The sequence below is a fragment of the Siphateles boraxobius genome, unplaced genomic scaffold, assembly GCF_051911475.1.
Source record: "Siphateles boraxobius isolate OS27281-9 unplaced genomic scaffold, OSU_SipBor_1 86, whole genome shotgun sequence".
In the NCBI taxonomy this organism is placed as follows: domain Eukaryota; kingdom Metazoa; phylum Chordata; class Actinopteri; order Cypriniformes; family Leuciscidae; genus Siphateles; species Siphateles boraxobius.
In genome coordinates, this window is record NW_027509215.1 from 2,645,001 (window position 1) to 2,668,381 (window position 23,381).

At 37.1% G+C, this 23,381-nt stretch overlaps 2 protein-coding genes across 5 annotated transcripts in view; both read right to left on the bottom strand.

Moving 5' to 3' along the window:
* atp1a2a (ATPase Na+/K+ transporting subunit alpha 2a) overlaps nucleotides 1-8,214 on the bottom strand; it is an 18,652-nt gene extending 10,438 nt beyond the window's left edge. The window contains exons 1-10 of the mRNA XM_077221879.1: nucleotides 7,971-8,214; nucleotides 5,903-5,998; nucleotides 5,636-5,695; nucleotides 4,873-5,076; nucleotides 3,332-3,445; nucleotides 2,412-2,546; nucleotides 2,156-2,273; nucleotides 1,698-1,966; nucleotides 874-1,072; nucleotides 1-16 (exon numbers count right to left, since the gene is read on the bottom strand). The exon at nucleotides 1-16 is cut by the window's left edge and continues 94 nt beyond it. Of these exons, the coding sequence (XP_077077994.1) occupies nucleotides 1-16; nucleotides 874-1,072; nucleotides 1,698-1,966; nucleotides 2,156-2,273; nucleotides 2,412-2,546; nucleotides 3,332-3,445; nucleotides 4,873-5,076; nucleotides 5,636-5,695; nucleotides 5,903-5,998; nucleotides 7,971-7,982 (1,223 nt within the window). The 5' untranslated portion in view covers nucleotides 7,983-8,214. The remainder of the gene's footprint in view (nucleotides 17-873; nucleotides 1,073-1,697; nucleotides 1,967-2,155; nucleotides 2,274-2,411; nucleotides 2,547-3,331; nucleotides 3,446-4,872; nucleotides 5,077-5,635; nucleotides 5,696-5,902; nucleotides 5,999-7,970) is intronic.
* Nucleotides 8,215-10,795: 2,581 nt separating this feature from the next.
* On the bottom strand, nucleotides 10,796-22,852 carry mpz (myelin protein zero). 4 transcript variants are annotated; one of them, XM_077221881.1, is made up of 7 exons: nucleotides 22,302-22,852; nucleotides 21,767-22,174; nucleotides 20,862-21,025; nucleotides 19,103-19,316; nucleotides 18,299-18,428; nucleotides 17,794-17,842; nucleotides 10,796-14,274 (listed from the first exon to the last, which is right to left on the bottom strand). In XM_077221881.1, the coding sequence occupies exons 2-7, from the start codon at nucleotides 21,810-21,812 to the stop codon at nucleotides 14,191-14,193; spliced, it is 687 nt and encodes a 228-aa protein (XP_077077996.1). In that variant the 5' UTR covers nucleotides 21,813-22,174; nucleotides 22,302-22,852; the 3' UTR covers nucleotides 10,796-14,190. The 4 variants fall into 4 exon arrangements, with proteins under 4 accessions (XP_077077996.1, XP_077077998.1, XP_077077999.1 ...); XM_077221883.1 differs by lacking the exon at nucleotides 22,302-22,852 and having other exon boundaries at nucleotides 10,796-12,424; nucleotides 21,767-21,940; XM_077221884.1 differs by lacking the exon at nucleotides 22,302-22,852 and having other exon boundaries at nucleotides 10,796-12,527; nucleotides 21,767-21,940.
* Between the last annotated feature and the right edge of the window lie 529 nt (nucleotides 22,853-23,381).

Sequence of the window (23,381 nt, forward strand, 5' to 3'; positions counted from 1 at the left end):
TTATCAAAGCAAGAACCTACACACACACACACACACACATACACACACACGCGCACACGCACACACACACACACACACACACACACACACACACACACACACACACACACACACACACACACACACACACACACACACACACACACACACAGGAGAAAGAAAAGATTTGGTAAAGTGTGCTCAGACAGATATATGAACACCTCAAGAGGAGAATTCTCCCTCTAAATGTCCAAAAGGTATCAAAAGAACAGCTATTTAGCAGTACTTTTTATATAAAGTGACCTAACGTATGCTAATTACAGGGACATTGTCCCTAAAGTATTATGAGTAATTACATTGTGTCCTATGCTCAGGCAAGTTTTAATCAAAAAGTTTTTTTCTGTCCACAGTGAAAGTGAATATGTTGTATAGGCCTAGTGTAGATCCTGACACAGTCAAATCATATTTGCAATAGATCTATGTGAAGAACAGACTGAAAATTATTTGTTATGCATTGATAATCTTGCTCTCTAATGAGATGATAACCACTGCAACTGGATTGATTTGAGGAGTTGAACTCCTGAACCGAATTCAGTCCAAAATTCATAAACTAATCATTCACACTGGTTTTACGAACTAAATTAACTGATTTACGGACAAGATCCGACTCAAAAGAATGATTCGTTCACAAATTGGGCATCACTTCTCTCATTAAAAATGCTAATAAAAGCTATAGGGCAGAAGTTTGTCAGTGAACAATGACTTAAATTGTATGACTTTAGAATACTTGAACTCCTTTTATGGTGCTTTTTGCCGTTTTGGAGCATTATATAAGACACAATGTTACCTAACAATGTTCACATGTTTGGTCTGTGGACCTCAAAGCATTCTAACCTGATTGGTCCTCGGTGGTGTCGGCCTCGTGGATCTGATTGTCAAACCACATGTGAGCTACAGTCATCCGGTTCTGAGTGAGGGTTCCAGTTTTATCCGAGCAGATGGTGGAGGTGGAGCCCAGAGTCTCCACGGCTTCTAGATTCTTCACCAGACAGTTTTTGCGAGCCATACGCTTAGCAGTCAGAGTCAAACATACCTGAGAGAGATAGGATGGAGTTAAAATAGATGTTCTAAAAGACGATAGGTCTTTATGCCTTTTGAAAAGTGTTTTTGAGGTTTTATAAAAATAATGGCGGAAGGAGTCATACAAAGAGAGAAGGATAAAAGACTCAAAAGAATGAAAGAATGAGAAAAAATCTTCAGTATTTAAGTTTATAGAATACCATTCAAAGGTTTGGGCTTGTTAAGATAAGTCTCTAATGCTTATGAAGGCTGTATTCATTTGATCAATCAACACATTAAAATTGTGAAATATTACAATCTAAAATAACTATTGTAATTGTAATTTAAAATGTAATTTTTTCCTATGATGGCAATGCTGAATTTTCAGCATCATTACTCCAGTCTTGTGTGTCACATGATACAGTCTAATATTCTGATTTGGTGCTCAGGAAACATTTCTTGTTATTGTCAATGTTGAAAATGTTGCTGCTTAATATTTTTGTGGAAACTGTGATGCATTTTTCCCCCAGGATTCTTTGATGAATAGAAAGATCGAAAGAACTTAAAAAAATCTTTTGTAACATTGAAATGTCTGAACCCAAATCTTTGAACGGTAGTGCATATGAATATCATAATATGTGTTTATATGTGTGTCTCACCGTGACAGTAGCCAGCAGTCCCTCAGGGACATTGGCAACAATGATGCCGATGAGGAAGATGACGGCCTCCAACCAGGAGTAGCCCAGAATAAGGGACAGGACGAAGAACGACACGCCCAGAAAGATGGCCACGCCCGTGATGATTTGAATGAAGTGCTCGATCTCCCTGTTGATGGGCGTTTGACCCACCTCCAGACCGGACGCCAAAGTCGCAATGCGGCCCATCACTGTACGGTCACCTGTGTTGATCACTATGCCGTGGGCTGTACCTGCACATACACACAAATTAACCAATTCATGTGTGAAATTAAGAAAAGCAGTGTGTTGAATGAATGAATGAGTGATTTAAAACAAAGAATGAATGCCTGACTGAGTGAATTAACAAACGAATGGACAAACAAACACAATAATGACAATTTTTAATGAATGAATGAATAAATAATGAATGAATATCCGACCTTCCACACAGTTGGTGGAGAAGAAGCTGATGTTTCTGGTCTCCAGGGGATTTTCATGAGTGAACTCTGGAGAACGTGTCTGAGGTTCTGACTCTCCAGTTAGAGACGAGTTATCCACCTAAGAAAGGCAGAACAGATGTTTGTTCTTATTCTGATCTCAGGCTTCTTTCTAAGACTACAGGCTGATAAACAAAGCTGATCCCAGATCTGAGATCTTTCCCTTAATATCCGTCAACATCGCTTGCCCTCTCTCTACCTTGCAGCCACTGGAGGAGACGATCCGAAGGTCTGCTGGGATTCTGTCTCCACCCTTGATCTCCACCAGGTCTCCCTGGACCACTTCCTCTGCATTAATCTGATACGTCTCCCCTTCACGGATCACCAGAGCTTGCTGAAAGAAAAAGTCATTTGTAAAGTTCCTCAAAAATGATGATTTATCTAGGGAGAGGCGTATAGCAGCGAGTATACCAGAACAGAGTTTGCAATACTATATACAACCTATGTGTAGGTTTTTGCTTTGATAAAAGCTCTCCCACTTGGTTCTCTCTGTCTCGAGTTGCAGGGATTTGTAACCGTGCTGTTTTCATACCGGGACAAGAGGAAATGTGTGTGGATTTATTGACTTTATATCACTTTTGGGGTCACCTGTGGTTTTCTATCATATTGACTTTTTAAATGACCATTTTAGTCTATTTATTGTGATTTCTTTTATTTTACCTTTTACACCGAATTTCATTTTAAATTTAATAATAAAGTAAAAAAACAATAAAGAACTTTTGTGAAAGTAAGAAAAAAAATCAATTATCATGTCCCTATCTTATATTTTATATAAGATATACTATATTTCTTTACTTCACCATATTTATTTTCTGTAGTTTATTTCTGTACTGTGTAAACTGTGGCAATATTGTAACCAGTATGCCAACACAGCTAAATCTGAAAGAGGGGGTGGTGGCATTGGCATGTGGTTCCTTTCATAAGTTAAGAAGGATTTACATTCATTTATATAAATCATACATTGGGCTTTAAAAATGTTGAACGGGATTTACATGGATTTATGTAAATCATGTAAAATATTGCTCATAATGGTTTCCGTTTGGGATTTGGTATCATTTACATGCATTCATTTTGCAGACCCTTTCATCCAAAGCAATCTGCAACTGTTATCACACTGACCTGAGGCACCATGTTTTTGAAAGACTCCATGATCCGGGAACTTTTGGCTTCTTGATAATATGAGAAGCAGCCGGTTATGATGACCACAGCAGCTAAAACCACACCCAGATACAGCTGCAGTAAAGCGGAGAGAGGGAAACACAGGTCAAGGGTCAGGGGGTTCAAAACTACCCATAAGGTTTAAGACTCTATCACTATTCACAACTTTTCCATCTGTAAATATGCTTTAGTTAAAAAAAAAAACACAACTGGTGTACAAGCAAACAGTCTTATGAAGAGCTATTGACATCTTGAAGTTTGTTTAATTTATGCAGTTTCTGGGGTCTTTACCCTGAAATGCACTTGGCAACTTTAGTGACCAGTGTATGAAAAGTGTTACCATCTCACTCTTTGCAAAGGTTTCCCAGGGAGTTTCAATGTGCCCACCAGTCACAAAAGTTCCCATATTTTAACCATCTTTACATGAACAATAGATTCATACATTGCAAAAGAACAGCACAGTCAGACCATTTTAAAAACAGACGCACCTTGTCATAACCCTTAAACAAAACAGTTTAGAATGGGGAAACGTGCAGAAATCATGGTGTAAAAGAGCAAACACAGTTAAATGAACCTTAACTTCACATTTTCATTTATCACTGACCCTAAACTGTCCCACAAGCAGCTGGGAGCTCAGTCTACAAACTTGGACTAATTCATCAAACCGTATATGGGACACCGGAGCTAAAAGCGATGTATCCACCTCAGTAGCCAAACATGTAAACTGCAGGTTTTAATTCCCCTCTAGTGGAGTGAGGCCAATTTAACTAATTTTTGAAATTCAATGTTTTAATCGGCTTAAATATGGATTTTAGAAAACTTAGAGATTTGTAAATAGGAACTTTGGTACTTTGGTAAATAAACATTGGTACTTTCATTATTTACTGTGAATTATATTATTTTGACAACTGTATTAAGTGTTAGCACCATCTGCTCATAATGAGGCTTCTTTCGGATTTGTGCAATTTATTAAAAATATTAATTCTTTCCCAACTAGTTGAAGAATTGTTTTTAAATGCACAGAGCTATAGGATGTGTCACCTACAACAAGCTCAAATAACATTTAGAAAGATTTTCCAACAAGATCGGGACTCAATGTGCAGCCAGATTTAAACCTGTGTCTCTTAGAGGAACAAAAGTCAAGCACATCTCACAACAATCCACCTTATTTTGCAATGCGGAAGTAAGCTATTTTCTATGAATATGCAAGACTTCTGAATCATTAGCTGCTAAATAACTATCAGAATAACAGTAAACGGTTAAACAATTTGCGCTACAATCCAGTGTGTTTATAAATATGAAAATATATTTAAATAATATGGTAATAAATATTAGTTTGCAATATCAAGCAGCATAACAAGCTGTTTAGTACAGCTAAAAATAACTGGAAGCGGATGACACCTGAAGCCAGACACATTCAATTTACAAATGGCTGTGCCTGCTCTAACAATTAAAATAAGGTGGACAAGCCCTCTCATTGGCTGGATGGTAAGTGCACTCACATTGTCATTGACAGGCTCATCCTCAGTGGCCGCCTGAATACTGTAGGCAAGAAAGCAGAGGAGGGCACCGATCCAGAGCAGGATGGAGAATCCTCCGAACAGCTGCTTACAGAACTTCACCCATTCTGGTGTGGTGGGCGGCGGGGTCAGTGCGTTTGGACCGTCGCGGGCCAGAATTTCTATCGCTCTCTTATGGGTCAGACCCTGGTGGGATGGTAATATAATATATAATATAATATAATATAATATAATATAATATAATATAATATTGCCTAATATAATATAATATAATATCATATCATATCAAATATCATATCCCATAATATAATTAATAAAATTAAATATAATATAATGGTTTTAGGTTATACTTTAATTTACAGTACGTGTAATTGTCCAAGAAAGTGCTGGTAATATGAGGTAACTACATGGGTTAGGTTAGGTTTAGGGATAAGTTAAGGGTCAGTACCCAGTTATAAACCAGTTATTGTAAAAAAAAATTTAACAGGGGTTTAAGCTCCAGAAATATGATAAATGCTGTATCAAAAATATCAGAAAATGATATTTCAATTTTTATATTTATTTAACTAAAGCTGTTTTTCCCAATTGATATCGCTAAATAATATCTCGCTATATCTTTCAAAGCCTTGTTCAGTTGGTCGTGGGTAAGCTGTTTAAATGTGCCGGTGAGTAAAATGTCATAGCGATCGGAAAAATATCCCATTCCTTATTGTAAATGTCGAAGGTGAAAGCTAAGATGACTCACTCTGGCAAGGTCAACTCCATAACGAGTGCTGAGCTCATCTAGAGACAGCTTATGATCATCCTGTAGAAACACACACAAGAGCATCAGACATAATACATTTCATGTTTGCCAATTAGCTGAACCGTCAAGATGTTTCACATTCTTTTAGAGACGATTTCATTGTTTGATTTGTAATTATGATCTCTTTTACTCTCTCACCTGCTTGCTCACACACTCTGTCTATTTTCATGTACACATATCCCTGAACATGAAATAATAACTTCTTACCAGTGACACCTCTTTCTTCAGCTCATCTAAAGCTTGATCTTTCATCTTTCTCTTTCCTACCGTCGGAGCAACCTCAGGGCTGCTTTCATGTCCGTACTGAGAGAGGAAGAGAAAAACACCCAGAGAATAAAATTATATTACTCAGAGATTGCGCTTTTGCAGATTATGAGATTTCTCAGTTGTTTCATTCATTTATCATTCCTTACAAGTAAAAATAGAAAAGAGATCATGTAATGATGTAATGTGATGTAATGAGTAATGATGCTGAATATCATCACAGGAATAAAATCATTTTTTAAATATATTAACATTGAATTTAAATTGTAATAATATTTTACAATATTACTGTTTTTACTGTATTTTTGATCAAATAAATACAGCCTTGTTAAGCATTAGACAGATCCCAAACGTTTGAATGGTACATATGCACACACGTTTGGTGAAGAAATACTGATTAAGAAATAATTCATTCATATTCCTACCTAGTGGAAACAAATGCGCCATTAATAAGTGATTTCATTTGAGATTTTTCTTGGCACATATTTGTTGATTAGTAATTAGTCATAATTTCTACCCTGAACTGTTGCTTTGTACTTTACTGTATTAACTCAGGCATAGTTATGTCTTTAAAACTACATACGACAAACTATCTAAAACTATGACAGGCCTTTGACAGTGTTATCAAACGCGCGAGTGTGCTTGAGCATGACGGACCATCTAATGTGCTCGTCTTTGGCAGGAAATGTGTGCTGTGTGCTGACACATAGGAACAGGGTGTCATGGAAATAACCTGGTCCTGTCACTCTCATTCAGCTGTGACTGTATGTGTGTGTGTGTGTGTGTGTGTGTGTGTGTGTGTGTGTGTGTGTGTGTGTGTGTGTGTGTGTGTGTGTGTGTGTGTGTGTGTGTGCGTGTGTGTGTGTGTGTGTGTGTGTGTGCGTGTGTGTGTGTGTGCTTGGCACGTGTACAGACAGATCCGCATGTGGAACAGACAGAAGATCATTCAGTACACCTTTAATCTGACCTCTTCTCTGAATTAATTCATATTAATACGAATCAGATATAAGCCAGGATAATCCATCACACCTCCCACCCTCATTATGAGCAAAAACAGCTTAGAAAGCATCACATCAGTAAAATCATTTTCAGATAATCACACACATGTCAGGCCAGCAACAACTTATTATTTCACAAACATTTTAAATTAGATGCAGCTTCCACAGCAAATCTCACGAGAACTGTCAAGAAATGTTCAGGTCATATTTTTCATCCCCAAAATTAGAAGAAAAAGAAATTGTTATAGAAAAAAACCCTATTTTTAGGACCATTAACATTTTTGCATTGTGACATTTGTATGACTCTTATAAGCTCCTTCTCCTTCCACAATTCACAGTAGCTTTCATTCTTACTACAGCAATGTGAAAAATATAATTGTTTATGCTACTTTAATATTATGTCATTATTTATTAAATTTGATATTTAATAAAAATATTCATTATTATTATTTTTCAATTTGTTGAAACATTTTTTTCTTCTATTTTTCCATTTTTATTAAAAGTACCATTGAAGAACGTAATTTTCAGATTTGAACTTTTTTCTAAATCCATTTTCTTTTTTGTCTAGAACTACAGTAAAAATAGTTTTTGCATTACAGTAATACAAATTTGGGGAGGAAATTAGCCTAATAGTCTGAAAATAATTTTAAAAAATCCATTTTGGCTTTAACATGTCCCTATGTCATAATGCAAATAATCCTAATGGTTTTAAAACAGGATTTATTTTGCTAATGCAAATTATAATTTAATTTTTTTCTTTCGATTTTTTTGAGACATATCACCCCAACATTTCTTTGTGAGATTCAAACTACATCTCCTTTTCTAAATCACACAGAAACATATTCCCACATAATCCTGATGTATCCATAAGAAATGCATGTGATACTAAACCAATACATTATTTAAGGGTGCACGAAACTTACAACAATCTGTGAGAGAAAGAAAAAAAAATCCCAGGTAGAGAAAAGGACAGACAAAATTATTGATGAAGCACCACAGAAAGACACACTCACCCCTTTTCCCATGTTCGCTGATAATGAACTGATGCCCAGATTTCTCCCACTCTCCCCTCACACGTGTGGAAGACACTGGTGGCTTTTTTTGGAGGTAACATACCCTCCTTCTCAACCTGATAACACACACACATACACACACACACACACACAACTTGTTCTCTCCCCCCATTTGTGCCCCAGGGTAACCCGAAGCTCACTCCCCACCCCCTTATAAACACACACACACACACACACACGACACAACCTTCATGCCCGTGGCTGTATGCCTACACCTGCTACCACTTTCCTCTTCTTTCTGTCTGATATTAACACTATTTATTTTATGCTTGTTAGCAGGGCAGAAGAAGCGAGACGGGCTGAATTCTCCATTATCATGATCTGTTGGTGTTGATTTGGCTTGAGGATTTTTTTTTTCAACTAAATCAAGCCTTGAGACTGTGGGAACTACAACTGCCGTCAACGTCTCTGCCAGATCCATTAAGAACAGGACTGGAGAGAGCAGCTGCTCTCCTGACCCTGCTGTGCCCGAGAGCGATACTAGGCTGACGTAAAAATCAGTGATAAATCACATGAACTTCACGTGCTACACTATTTATTGTCTCTGTGGAGGACACGTTTGACTTTTTTTTCCTCAGGCTGTCGGTATATAGTTTGAAATGTGTTGTGCTCTGGTTATAGTGTTACGTAGTTGATGATGTAGTTTACTGTATTTCTTCTCTTGAACACTTGACATAGACTTGGATGTTAAAGGTACAATATGTAAGAATTTTGTATCAAAATATCCAAAAACCACTTGCATAGTGTTATATATTTCTTTCAATTGTGTACTTACATTATCCTAAATGTTTTCCAAGATTTTGTATGCATGTGTGTGTATTTATGTGACCCTGGATCACAAAACCAGTCACAAGTAGCATGGGTATATTTGTGGGAATAGCCAACAATACATTGTATACAATATTTTCCTATCCTAACAAACCATACATCAATGGAAAGCTTATTTATTCATCTTTCAGATTATGTATAAATCTCAATTTCAAAATACTGACCCATGTGACTGGTTTGGTAGTCCAGGTTCACATATAAGTATTAATTATACACCATACACACACACATATATGTAAAAACAAACTTTTTTTAGATTTTTTTTTTTGTTGCCGTTTGAGCTTCTGCAAGAGGTTTGTTCTCGTGCATCAAGCAGGGGCCTGTACCATGATGGTAGTTGAACAAACTCAGGGTTACAGGATTAGTTTAGAGTTGACAAAACCAAACCAATCCAACCAGGCTTTGTTGGTACCATGATGCTGATCAGCAACTTTCTCTGTCAACTCAGGCTTTGATCCTGAGTTTAGGAGTTTAAGTGTGACATCAGTAGCAAACGGCCAATCACATGTTGAGAAAGAGTGAAACTGAGATGAATTTCTCGCGAGAGAAGCAGCGCAATTCACTTATTAAATAAAAGTATTAAAATAGTAAGAATTTAAACAAATTTACACAGCAAGAAGAAAACAGCTGTCTATGAAAGAGGACAACTAAAAGGAAAAGTCTCGCTACTGTATATCAGTGCAAGTAAAAGTTGTGAAGTTATTTTATACAGCGGATAAAGGTATAGAGAGAATTGAACATTTAAGCTCACATGTAGTTATTTTATAGCTTCATCTATTGATGCTAAAGTGTATTTATATTACCTTTATATATTTATTCATTTAAACTGCGTAATAAGAAGGGATGAACTAAAATTGTACATCTGTGATTGATTAAGGGTATAATAATTACATAGGCCTAAATAATATCTAAATCATACAAATGTATTATTCTAAATAAGCATCACTAAAAACAAGACGATTTTGTCTTTAAAAATCATTTGCTATGTAGTGACCTTTAATTTGGAGTAGAAACAGGTGGAGTGACTTTATTCCATCAGGCATGTGTCACTTTGCTCACAGCTGATTGGTCCAAGTTCAGTTTGCAACCTCTTACCTAGAACATTACCTGCCCCGGCCCAGGTTAGCCGTGGAGCGTAAGTTACTATGGCGATGAACACTGCTAAAAGCCTAACAACTTTCATGGTCCCTAAAACCCAGGGTTGACGCACACTAAACTGAAACATAGCTGGCTAGCCACCTAAACCGGCTTCATGGTATAGGCCCCAGGTTCAAACATTCTGTTTATGTTTATAAGTGAAGAAAAGCCTAAATTAAATCTGTTCATCATATAAAATGATCATGTCTTTTCAGGAAGTTTTGACTAAATTGCTCCATTCATTTGGATTAGTTTTTCAATCTCTTTATGAACTTTCTGAAGCATCAAATTAGTAGTGGCTTAGCAGTAAACGGAGGGACGTAAAGCTCTCAGATTTCATCAAAAAGATCTTCATTTATGTTCCAAAGATGAACGAAAGACATGAGGATGAGGATTAAAGACACAAGTTTTAACATTTATCCAACTGGCCTCAGGCTACTACAGGTAAACAGGGCTGGTTCCGGAGATATCAAACCTCAACAACCACATATGAACACAGTACGACCTTCCCAATAATGACTAAGCAGCCGCAAAGGATGTTAAAAAGATTATAAATAATTCATATGCAATTTGTTGTAGTGTATATTCTGTATCAAGAAAATCATGTGGCAACAAGGTTGCACATTAATTTTAATTATCAAAACTTTATATTATAGAATTAGATTATAGCTTCTATAAGATATTGGTGTGCAACCTTTTTGCCGCCTTGTATACATGTATAAAAAAAAATTCAGGAATCCATTCATGGAACATCCAGGAACATGTTGTAACGGTTAGACCATTCTATCAAAACACACACACACGGGATCTGATTTTTTTTATTGATGTTTTTCTGAAATTATTTGAATTTGACATTTTTCTTTTTACAAGACATTTTACAGAAAATCAAAGTTAGCTTGGTTAAAGTCAAAATAAAAGTAAAAAATAATTAGACGTTTTAAATGGAGTTTGGAGAGAGAACGGTTAAATAGACCTGTACCAATACATACAACATGGGAATTCCCCGATATTTAAACAGTTTAATGGCAGGTACCATGTGGCTGCTCGACATTTACTCTGAGATGCATAAAAAGCATCTGTCTGTAGGTTAACAAACATATTTCCCACAAGCCTTCGCAATTCTACAACTTTTCCCAGCATTCCTGATGAGAGCCCCTTGTCTGGCTCGAGGCTGACATGCATGAAGACTTGAAGAGAAAAACATACCCTGCGAGATTAAGATGTTTATTGGACTTTGGCTTGACTTTTCACCTGAATATTAATTCCGTCCAAGTCCTCATCTCAGTATTTAATAATTGATATCACTCTCAAAAACCATTCTGTCCTTAATGCATCACTTCCAGTGACCTTAGCATGCCAACACCATGATGGTAAACACTTTTATGAAGAAACAACCACATGAATTCTACCATGTCAGTCAAATGAAAGTGCAGAAATATTATTAAACATCATTAAACTATTACATTTCTGCTTCCAACACACAAACAGTCCCAGGGTGCTGTTGCACAGCTTGTCATTACTAACAATGACATGACAAATATTGCTACAATGTTGTTTTATGTTGTTTTGTTCCCCTAACATGTTGACAGGTTACAGACATGTCATCAGACTACAAACATACACACATCTATCATGGTCAGCAGAGAGCTAGCTAAATGAACTTTTTGGGGGGGTTTTTTTGCATTGAAGTCTTTGTGACAATATGGCCGAATGAAAAATGTTCTCATGTGGGCAGCAGGAGGCAGGAGAGAGTGCTGGGGTTTTCTTACCAGCAGAAACAGGGAATGAGAAGTGGAGGTGGTGGATGAGTGTTCGGGATAGTTATAAGAGGATTAGAGAGAGGTGAAGTAAATCTAGGACTCGGGATGAGCGATGGCCCTAACAAACGATACGTGTTGAGAAGGTCGGGGGTCCTCCATAAGAGCCGGCCCTCATTGGACAGTTGTTTAAAAAAGGGACAGAAGGGATACAGAGATAGTTCTCCAGTTACAAGTGAGTGTTAAAATAATCAGCTGTTTGCCAGACACCAGCTTATGCAGACAGACATGAGAATCTGGCTTAGAGCATCAAGTAACTCTCACAGTGTGTGTTTGAGTGTCTCTGCCAACAGTATCGACGTCATTTTGGGTATTTCAGTCACTGCGGTCGGAGTAAAAACACAGTACAACTCTAAGTCAAATTCGAATTGCTGTAAACTACGTCAAAAACCTTTTGGGAAGGCACTAAAAATTGTATGATGGGATACATGAGATGACGCCATGAGTGTTAGCGTGTGTTTGAGAAAGTATGGACAAATTTTATTTGACTGAAATGAAATTTTAATTGTGAGAAAGTGCACGTGTGTGATTCTATGACTAAAAAAATACTAGTGCTATATTTAGCTCTCAGTAAATGAAGGGCCGGAAGGGAGGCTACTTTAGGGGGCCGGCCTACAGGAAGTGATGTAATAGCACCAGTATATCAGATGATGAGAAAGGTGAATTTATAGATGGAAAAGTAATTAAAAGAAAAAGACAAAAAGTGTCAGAAATGCTATACGGAAGAGAGATTAGAGGATAGGAAGACCAAAGACAGACAAAAACAGAGCGACAGGCAGTAAAACAGAGAAAAACAGAAAGAGAGGGAGAGAACAAGAAAAAAGACAGTTAAAATAAAGTTTCCAAAATAACTGTTCAGCAAGAATACAAAGTGTGAAAAGTGTGCGGCTAGGATTGTGCTCTTGTTTAAGACTGCATGTGTGTGTAGAGAGAGAGAGAGAGAGAGAGAGAGAGAGAGAGAGAGAGAGAGAGAGAGAGAGATGGCTAAGCGTTCTGTCACTTAACAAGTGGAAATCTTCACCATTCTGCCACCATAACAACTCTCAAAAACACATCTGTCACATCTGTGTGTGTGCAATGGGCGGCTCTCAGCTCTGGGTTTTTGTTTTGAACGTGTGATGTTGTTGAAGTGATGTTATTTTTAAGACTGTGTCCTAACCAGGTGCAATGAAACAACTTTCGGGTAGCAAGTAATTTGTCTGTACTCCCCGAAAACACAAACGCAGCACATTTTCATTGAACAGATTTAAAAGTGCTAGAGTGGGGTTCAAAAGTCATCGCTGAAAATCTAGGATTCAAAATCTAATTTATTTTTAGTTTAGTAAAAAAGAAATATCAAGATGCTCTTTGGATCATCTCAAATAATGCTTGTGTAAAATAAACTTGTGAGTTAATGCAATTGGAGTACTGCTGTCAAAGCAAGAGACAAAATAAATAATAAAACATTTTCACTTATTGTTATACTGAACGTAACCTTCACTGCATGCATAGTGTGATTTTGGGCCAACGAGATTTTAACAGAGTTATCAAGATTAATGTAACAGAATCCCAGCAACCCAAATTATATCTAATTATAATATATAATTAACATTACATATTACAATTTTTAAATATCTTGTCACAGCTGCGCAAGACATTTTTTTGTCCAAAATAGAGACAAAGCAAATACTTAGAGCATCTGAAATTTACTTTTTAATCACCTCTTCACTCTTAAGTTATGACGATAATATAATTTATGTTGTTTTTAGTTTTTTTATTAAAGTAGAAGCTTTTCAGATTTTTGAACCTCACTGCATGCGAAGCCTGATTTTGGACCAATTCGATTTTAATGTGGGTGGAGCTATCCAGATTAACTTAACAAATAGAGAACTCAAAATATATGTAATTTGAATATATAATAATTTCATATTATAATTGTAAAATATATTGTCACAGCTGCGTAAGACATTTTCTCCAACAAAACTCATCGAAGATATTGTTTAGCTTGTCGCTTTATCGTGTTGCACCTAGATTGGACACAGATTTTATTTTATTTTTTAAATGTGTTTTTTTTCTATGGGGGGGTATTATAATGAGAAAAACTTCACCCCTCTCCTGTCCTCCTGTTTTTAAGGATTCATCTTTCACTCCTCGCCTCCAAAACTCTCCACCAACCCCTCTTTTCATACCCGTCTCTCTTACTTGAGATCGATTTTGCGAGCGAGTTGAGAAAAGAACGCTGCGGGACTTGTTTTAGTTTGCCCTTTCTCTCTCTCCTGTTTAGTGAGCTCTAGCTCAATGGTCATAAGAACCCTGTCCTGCCTGCCCAACTCTTCCTGGGCTTGAGTCTGGGTCGAGGCAGCCCCACTCAGGGACTCTAGCTCTCTGCTCCACAATCCCTATTTCTTCTCCCTGCGAGACTCCTGTTTCTTCTTCTCTGATGCTGCTGCCTTCAGCTTGGCCGGATCCATCACAGCTGAAGCCTGGAAAAGAGAGGGAGTGTGGAGAGGGGAGGAGTGAGTCTCTACGGGAGGAAAGAGAGAGAGAGAGAGAGAGAGAGAGAGAGAGAGAGAGAGAGAGAGAGAGAGAGAGAGAGAGAGAGAGAGAGAGAGAGAGAGAGAGAGAGAGAGAGAAATAGAGGTATAGAAAGAAAGCAAGAAGCAAAGAGAGAAAGGAAAAAGAAGGGCTTGAGGGTTAGGTGGGAATGGTCAGATGAGTTTATCAGATATGAAGAACCAGAATAAGGGAGGTAGTTTCATTACAGAAGAGAAGTAGAAGAAGAAAAGAGAGAGTGAAATGCTAAACAAGTGGTTAGAAGGAGATGAACACCAGGGGAACTTTCGGTTTCTGGAAAGGGAGGACAAAACAGGAAGTGGCCAGTTAGGGAGTGACAGAGTGACATCACAGCACCTAAATAAAAGAACTCATACAGCTGACCTTTGACCCTTTCACCCTCGGGATGCTGAAACATGTTTGATTATCTTTGATTGTCTTTCCACAAAGAAGATTCACTGTATGTCTGTCAGAAACTTGAAATGATGCTGCACATGTAACTCAATTAAAGGTGAAGTGAATCATTTTTCAAAGTAAAAAGTTGTACAGTAAGTGGACTTCCTGAATAGAGCAACACTACGCTCTGAGTCCTGTTTGTCAAAACAATGAAAGGGTGACGGTGGGTTTATTATTTTTTCCATTTCTGTTTCATGCTACTGGTACACTTCACCTTTAAAATTAATATTCCAGAATATAAACAAGTTAAGCTCTCATTTAAACTTGATCATCACAGAATTTATCATTTCTTTCGACAGAACTTGTTTGTAACCAAACAAATATTCCTTTAAAGTTCTTTGTGATGTCAAATCTATAAAAACAATAACTGTACATTTTAACTTGCTACTTTTGTAATACAAATTCTCTTTAAACATATACAACTATGCAGCAAGTTTCCACAATGGAATTTTAAAGTCCTGAGATCTTAGTTCTAGTCTGCAGCACTTTATAAAACTGCATTCAGTTGAATGGATATTGGAGGGTGGACTGGGTTTACACTGACAGAACCAAGAAAATAAAGAAATGAAAGAGAAAGAGAGAAGCTGACAGGAGACGCATACAGGAGTACAAATAGAGGAACGTATACTGAAACAGATGACGGAAAGAAAGAAGAAAGGCAATAAAAAGAGAAAGAACATAAACAATACAAGATTGGAAATCTGCTAGTTTGATCCTGTAAGAGATGAGATGTGTGCAAGGAAGGAAGTGGTTTGATTGTACGTGATGGTGTTTGTCATGATATAATACATGATTAAAGCGCATACATGATTCAGTCTGACAGCATTTTACTCTTGACCTGCGGAGAGAACGGAGGAAAAGAGAGGGGACGAGACTGCTAGAGGAGAAAAATCTGTGATATGGAGGATGTGAAGGATAATGGCGTGGAAAAGTGCACAGAAGAAAATAAACCCAGAGAGAGAGAGAGAGAGAGAAAGAAAAGTTGTGTAAAAGGTGGTGTGTAAATGAATGGCATGTTAGCACAGTAAAAGATGTATGAGCTCCATTTTGACTGCCAGCTCAATGACACTGATGTTGTGGTCTCTAAGTCCACAGGATTATAGAGCCGAAAGTATTCTTAAATCTGGCCCACAAATGATACTGTTATAGCGTAGCCTAATATATAAAATTCTCCACATGGCTTATTACAGGCCTTGAACACGCAACTGCAGTCTACAGTATGTGATGGCAATAAACAAGCCTGTGTGCTTGCATCCTTCAAAACATGTAGTTTTGACACCATTGCTATATCCCAAATGTCCTCTGCTTCTATTTTTGATGAGATAAAGCTGCTCTAGTCTAAACATGTACTGTATTACAAATATGTTTACATGCATTGCGAATGAGGCTTCATAAACTGGCATGCAGACAGGAGCACAAACACTGAGGTAGATGTAGCTTTACCTGGAGTTTCACCTGCCATGCACCTGACCTTTCTCAACAGTGCTGATTTTTATTATTAGATTTATTATTAATAAAAATCATTATTTGCATTTGATATACATGTATCACATGTATCCTATATATATACACATACATACTAAGTACATTACTGGTCAAAACTTTACTTTATATTTTATTTACTTTATATTTAACTTACATTTTTTATATTTTTGAAACAAGTCTCTTACGCTCAACCAAGGCTGCATTTATTTGATCAAAAATATAGTAAAACAGTAATATTGTGAAATATTATTACAATTTAAAATCAGCATAGAAAGATTTCTAAAGAATTGTGTGACACTGAAGACTGGAGTATTGGCTGCTAAAAATTCAGCTTTGCCATCGCAGGAATAAATAAAAATATATTAAACATACAGTATTATATTTGACTGTATTTTTGATTAAAAATAAAGTTTTTAATGTTGTTTATATGTCTATGTGGTGTTTTGAATATGCTTTAAGAAAAACCATGTGCAAATACATCAGTCAACGCCATTGCTGAGTATTTTCCCCTTAAAACTGCAGTGAACCAAAGACAGTTTAAAAAACGCGGTTTGAAATCGCTGTTGTTTCTTACATCACAAACTTGTAACGAATCACGTCAATGTGCGGGCATCCTTTAGCATATCATTAACTATGAACACCCTGAAGCAGTGGAGTCTGAAGAGAAGCCAGGTTACCCCGGTATATTTTGCAGTTGATATGAAAAATCGGGAACATTTAGCAATATAACGGGTGAATTATGTATTGATGTATATTACGATGTTATGATGAACTATATGCCTTTCTCCACTGAAGTTCTGAGTTGTTCAAAGCGTTTCTAAGGACACTGATTTTTAGAAGGCAGCTGTCTGACTCTGAGATGGCGAACGGGAACATGGTTTATGTAACATTAGCAACACATTATTAGCTGTTTGATAACGTAGTCAAGCAAAAGGCTAATCATATTAAATACCGTTATGTGTCCGACGTTGTAAAGAGCGACTCCATTGTGCAGTATTTACTACAGCAAAGTTGACAGTGAATCTCTGAGCTGACATGAATGAGTGGAGGCGGGGCTCATTTGCATATTCTAGGGTCTGCATATACTAAATGATGCAAGGGTGTAGTTACATTCAAGCTATTTTAAGGCATGCAATTTTTTTTACACAGGTTTTTTTTATATATTTGTCATTTTGGTGATCAAAGATGTGTTTTAAGGGATAAAATTATGGCGATTTTAAATAAATGTAGCCTTGGTGAGCATAAGACACTGCTTTCAAAAACATAGAAGTAATTATTCTCAAGTTTTGACATGCTTATATAGCTGCTAACTATAACTAAATCGCCTGATGTTTTTTAAAAAAAACTTTAAATACAATTAACCACAGACAAAAAGGGGGGAGAGCATTGGAGGCCAGGAGGTCTTTAACAAAGCAAAAGTGAAAGAAACTAGCAAGCATGCGTGTATGTGCATGTGTGTTTGTGTGCGTTTGTATGCGTTTTTAGAGTGGAGGCATGTGAACACTTGCCTGTTTTTGCTGTGATCCTTCTTTTCCTTTGCCTTTCTTGCCATGTTTGCTAAGGGGAACAAAAATACAAAAATTGCATAAACAATGTGGCCATCTGGTGGATGGAGAACTCAAATGAACTGCTTGTTTGCTACAGTAGTTGTCCTAAAGTCTCATCCTGAACAATGCCTACAGACCTCCCACAATGTATTTAATAAAAAACATAAATGGCACATAAAAACAAAACAAACTGTGGTTGGGCATGTCATTCTTCCTGCCTAAACGTGTGGTTCAGCATTGTGCATATATATATGGCTATTCAAGACTAGTTGGCTTACTACGCCCTAGTTTGGTTGGGGGTTCCATCGATGTATCGCTTATGACGTGTGTGTTTTTGTGTGAGTGTGTGACTAGTGGGGATCTGGGCTGTGTCTTGGTAAGAGTGTGCGTGTGAATAGGAGTGTGTGTGTCAAGGCCGGGCAGAGGGTCGGGTTTGGCTTGAGGGAGCAGATGCTCCCAGACTGACCTCATGCTCAAGCTGAACACTCGTCTGGCGACCAGGAAACGCATCAGATAGTAAATTGCCACAATAAGGATCAGCAGTCCCAACACTACGCCAATAATGGCCCCTGTTATCACACCAGCCTGGACTGGAACTAAGAAAAAAAAGAGAATATAAAGTGAGTTTAGGTCTGCCGATTGACGGTACTGATTTATTAGTTGTGCTGTCCTTCCCTTAATGCACCTGTAGAGTTTTTACAGACAGAACTATATTACTAAAAAATAACTGCAAACACCAGGTGGGCATCAATCAATGTCCACCTGGAAAGGTGCTCATACTTTCCTTCCAAACAAGCCTGCTTAACCCACAAATATCACCCTCAGACGTTAAACATTGTTTAAAAGGGAAACAAAGGGGAAATCAAAAGACCATGTGCAAAAAAGCAGTTATTTGATGAATTAGGCTCTGTGTGAGGCTTTTGGATCCAACAATGGCTATTTTTCTCAGAAATTGCACTCTCTGAAAAAACAAAAAATACCCAACTACACAAGAAAGCACTCAGGTCTCTGCTTTACTGTTATTTTGTTCTTCCATTAGTAGTAAACTTTCATCTCCTGCCATAAGATCTCACAGATTTTGTATGCCACCCTGGAATAAAATGAGCCTAAAGGCAAAAATCAGTCTTAGCAACTGCAGCATGAGGGGAAAGCAAATGAGGAATCCAAATGGTTTTCTTGTATAGCGAGTTTCTCTGCAAAGCTGGCATTTTTTTAAATCATCTTTTTTTATTAGTGAATGAAGACAAAAATGTTCATAGTGATCGGTTACCCTTCTCAAAAACCAGCAGTCGAACGCTGGAGGAGTGGCCGGCAATGTCAGGTGGGTTCTTGGCGTCACAGGTGAAGGTTCCATTGTCTCCGAAATCGACATTCTTGATCAGGATAGAACCGTCACGGCGACTGGGATTCCCAACAAACTCCAGGCGGTCCCGGAATGGGCCTTTGGGATCCTGGTAGGGAGCTCCGCCTCCATAGTGGAAAATCTCAACAAGGAAAGAAAGCTTATTTTATCATCACATATCTCATCCTAAAATGCAATATTATATCAGACATGATTATATCAATTTCAGCAATTACAATGGGAGCAGTGAGCCTTAAAAGCAAAACAACCTATACAGTGTGAAATGTAAAATTAATTTACAAATCAAATGAAGAACCACTCTGTTGCATTGAATAGTGAATAAAATTAGATTTTGAACTACAAGAATTTTCAGTATGAGGAAGCATCCACAAATGAATAAAGCTGGTTGGCCGACTCAAAGAATTGCACAGCGCAGTACAATTTGGAAAGCAGAACTACACCCACAGGGGCTTAATATTTCTATTTGCATGGCAATTATCTCTACAAACCACACGGACATTATTACCAAGGGGTGAGCATGTTTTCATACAGATTTGTGTTACATTACCAGTACACACACCTTTTAACAGGTTTAGTGAAATGCAATCACACTATGTTAATAATAATTGGCTTCATGCTGTTTATTGCATATTAAAATAATTTTTAAAAAATTGTAAAACTAAAGTAGCTGCACTCAAGCATGGATTACCTTTTTAATTTTCTCTCCAGATATTTGTTTTTGGAATTTGGAATATAGACCTACATGAAGTTAAATAATTGTATGTGATGTAAAAATGTCCTTTGTTTGTAGTGGTGAAAATGTTTTGGTTGCCTTGTCTGCTGAAGAATGCCTGACTATTAAGAAATAATTGCAATGTTTAACAAATAAATGAACTAAGATTAAATCAGTGAAATTAAATGTACCAAATACGTCTTTGTGTGAATATTTGGTCAATATATTTATTTTAAAATGTATTTTTTGTTTTGTATTTCTCTGAGCAGAGACACCATCTTAATGGTATAGTTCACCCAGAAACTAACAATTACATTTTTATTCTCACTCATGTTCTTTCAAAACTGAATGATTTTCTCTCTAGCAAGGTACACAAAAAGAGATGTTCAGCAGAATGGGCAAGGTTTTTTTTTTTTTTATACATAAAATCGAAGTGAAAAAGTCTCCTTATGTGTTCCATGCTACAATATGGTATAATCTGGAGTTATTGTAATGAATGTCATTTGTAGGTGAACTATCCATTTAAATACATAAATACACACAATTCTCGAATAAAAAATTTTTTTTTCTAGAAATATAAAAATGTTAAAATAGTGAATTTCTGCATGCGTGCTTGTTTGTGTGTGTGAAAAGTTGCTGACACTGAAGCTGTTCGAGCTCTGTCTCATCGCGGATTTTGCAAGTGTAGTCGAAAGACAAACTGTTGCAACCTATTTCTTGGTACTTGTTGTCAAGTTTCATCATACATTTTACACAATTAAACACCACATTCCTTGTTCAGTTTAACCTAATCCCCACATTTCCTCCATCGACTTAAATATCTTTTTTTTAGATTGTTTGTTCATTCACTTTTCATAAATGAAATTTTTTTTTTATGTAGTCAGAGAATGAGCTTCCCCTCTTTGAAAGACCAGCAGCCGCCCCTGGTGTGTGTGTGTACTTGTTTCTACGCACTGAGATGGGCTCTTTAGCCCCATCTGCACGGTATTGCCATGAGAAGGTCACGTCTGGGGAAGTCCACTGCCATGAGAAGAAAGAGCAGGAAAGTCTGACATCTGTGCCCACCAAAGCATGTTTCTCCCAGCTTGTGTACACAACTATAGCCGTGGTCTGAGAGGCTGGAACATACAAAAACCGAGCGAGGAATATTAGCCTACATGGGGACACAAATCAAAAAAAAAAGAAAGAAGAAAACTGCAAAAGTAGAAATGTAAAATTCAAATGTGAAAAAAGATACAAAATAAAATTGGTTGGGGCACTAAAGTATTATTTTAAATGATGGCCGGATATATTCATTTTCACAAATGAATATAATTATTATTAATCAAATTATATCTAAGTATATACATAATTGGATCATAAATGCATCCATTTTTTTCTTGATTTCCTGGATACAAAAATACACACAAACACAATTTTCTACATCTATTTTTAAAGACCGAGGGAAAATAAATACACATATGATGATATAAAAATGTAATATTTGTATTTTTAAGATATTCTAGTAAGAAGCTTTGTGAGTATTTCAGGTAGGCTACACATTAGAAAGTATTCAAAAGTAAAAATTCATCAAATTGAGAGCAAACAAAAAAGAAAAGGAAAGATTCTCTCTATTCTGACTGTGAATGGTTGACTAAGGTCCTTTCTGATCTACCTCATCTCTCAAACATGGCCAGTCTTGAACAGGTAGGCATCAGGTGCACAAAACACAGGTGAGTATGAACACACAATAATTCTCATGTTGTAAAGAGGCTAAAATGAAGGACTTTTTCAAAAGTTTTTCTGGTTAGTTTGGTTCAAAGTTTGTTTGCCTTGTTGTTACAAAGTAATGAAATGCAAGATGGATGAAATGTATTTACCTATGCCCAAGAGCACCACGGACGTCAGTGCCAGTACAGACAGCATGATCTCCCTCCGATCTCCCCGCAGGTCAATATGTAAAGGGGTTCCGAGAGAGCGAGGGATGGAGAAAGGAGAAGAGATGGAGGGAAGAAGGGAATGAGACCAGAGGGCATCAAGATGAGACTATTCAGTCCTGGACTTTAAACCCAACCACACCCCAAACTTAAGCCCCGCCCTCACCACCTCATTATCTCTTGCCTTCTCTTTGGCCCCGTCCCTGATAGGACAGTCTCTCTCGCTCGCTCTCTTTGTCTCCTTCTAAAAGACTGTCTGTGAACACGATATAGAAAAGGCAAGTGATACAATAACCTGAGAATGAATCCTCTCTCTCGTTCCCCAGCAAGTTAATAAAAGCATCACAGCATCTGTTTAACAAGGAAAGATCAAATTTGAAGGACAAAGACACTGCAGCAATAAAGAATCTCTAAGCTAGTCTGATTATATTTGGAGTTCAGTGTATGAGTGTGTGTCTGTGGCTTAATAGTCCTATACCTCCTTTCTCCTTATCCGGTCACGGTTGAGTGCTATTTGTCTGTAATCCTTCCTCTGTTATGCAGATGATTCGCCTCTATAAACAAAACATACCCAAGGAAGCTGTCGGTCTGAAAACACAATGAGCGGCAGGTCTTTTCCATTTCACCTGTCCTGACCTGGTCGCCATCTGCCTGCCACTCATATTCACGTTACAGAAAAGGAGATGGACTTAAAAGGTGAAGGGTGTAATTTATGTGCCGCAAGCATCACCAAAATGGAAAAGGAGGAGTAATACTTTCAAACACGTTTCAAGACCATTCCCCTGTCTGCCATTATTCGGACAAACAGGTTTTCATGCCCCAAATTCAAGCCAATGTTTACAAAGCAAAGTTTTGATAGCGCCATTGTGTTTAGACTTCCGAGAGAATCTAAGATAGACTATCTTAATTTGCATATTAAACTGGACCAACACTTCATCTTTAATATTTATATTGCATTGCATTTTTTTGAATAAAAAAAAAGTTTTTCCTCGAGTGCGAGCGCCTCTATTTTTTATCCATCAAAGCCTTACGAATCACGCATGATACAAAACATAACACAATATGCAAACTTTTTAAAAAGATTTTAAATATATCTAAAGTGAAAATTGTTCCATTAAAATGCAAATTCTGTTAACATTTTCACAGCTCCATTTCGTACCTTTCTCCTGCAGAAGATAAAAGAAGACATTGATGAATGTTGGTAACATTGACTTCCATTCTATGGACAAAAAACACACAGACATTTCTCAAAATATCTTTTGTTTTCCAAATAAAAAATGAAAGTCATAAGTTTGGTACGAAATGACTGAGTAAATTACAGAATTAAAACATTTTTACGTTTGCATTTGGCAAACATGTTTATCCAAAAATACATTGTATTCAAAGCATCCATCTTTTCAGTTTACGCATTCCCTGGTAACTGAACCCATGACCGTGGCATTGTTGGAGTTATGCTCTACTCGTTGAGCTACAAGAACTAACCCATTTACAACTACTTCTTTAACAACAAACAAGTTAAATGAATGCTTGATGATAACAATATGACATCAAGGAGAAA

What these genes read in the sequence shown, in the direction of transcription:
- mpz (XM_077221881.1), bottom strand. Translation starts at nt 21,812, where the DNA reads ATGCTGTCTGTACTGGCACTGACGTCCGTGGTGCTCTTGGGCATAG. An exon ending in GTGTTCAGCTTGAGCATGAG is followed by an intron (nt 17,843 to 18,298) that starts GTCAGTCTGGGA and finishes TGTTCCCCTTAG; the next exon opens with CAAACATGGCAAGAAAGGCA. An exon ending in AAGGATCACAGCAAAAACAG is followed by an intron (nt 14,275 to 17,793) that starts GCAAGTGTTCAC and finishes TCTCTTTTCCAG; the next exon opens with GCTTCAGCTGTGATGGATCC.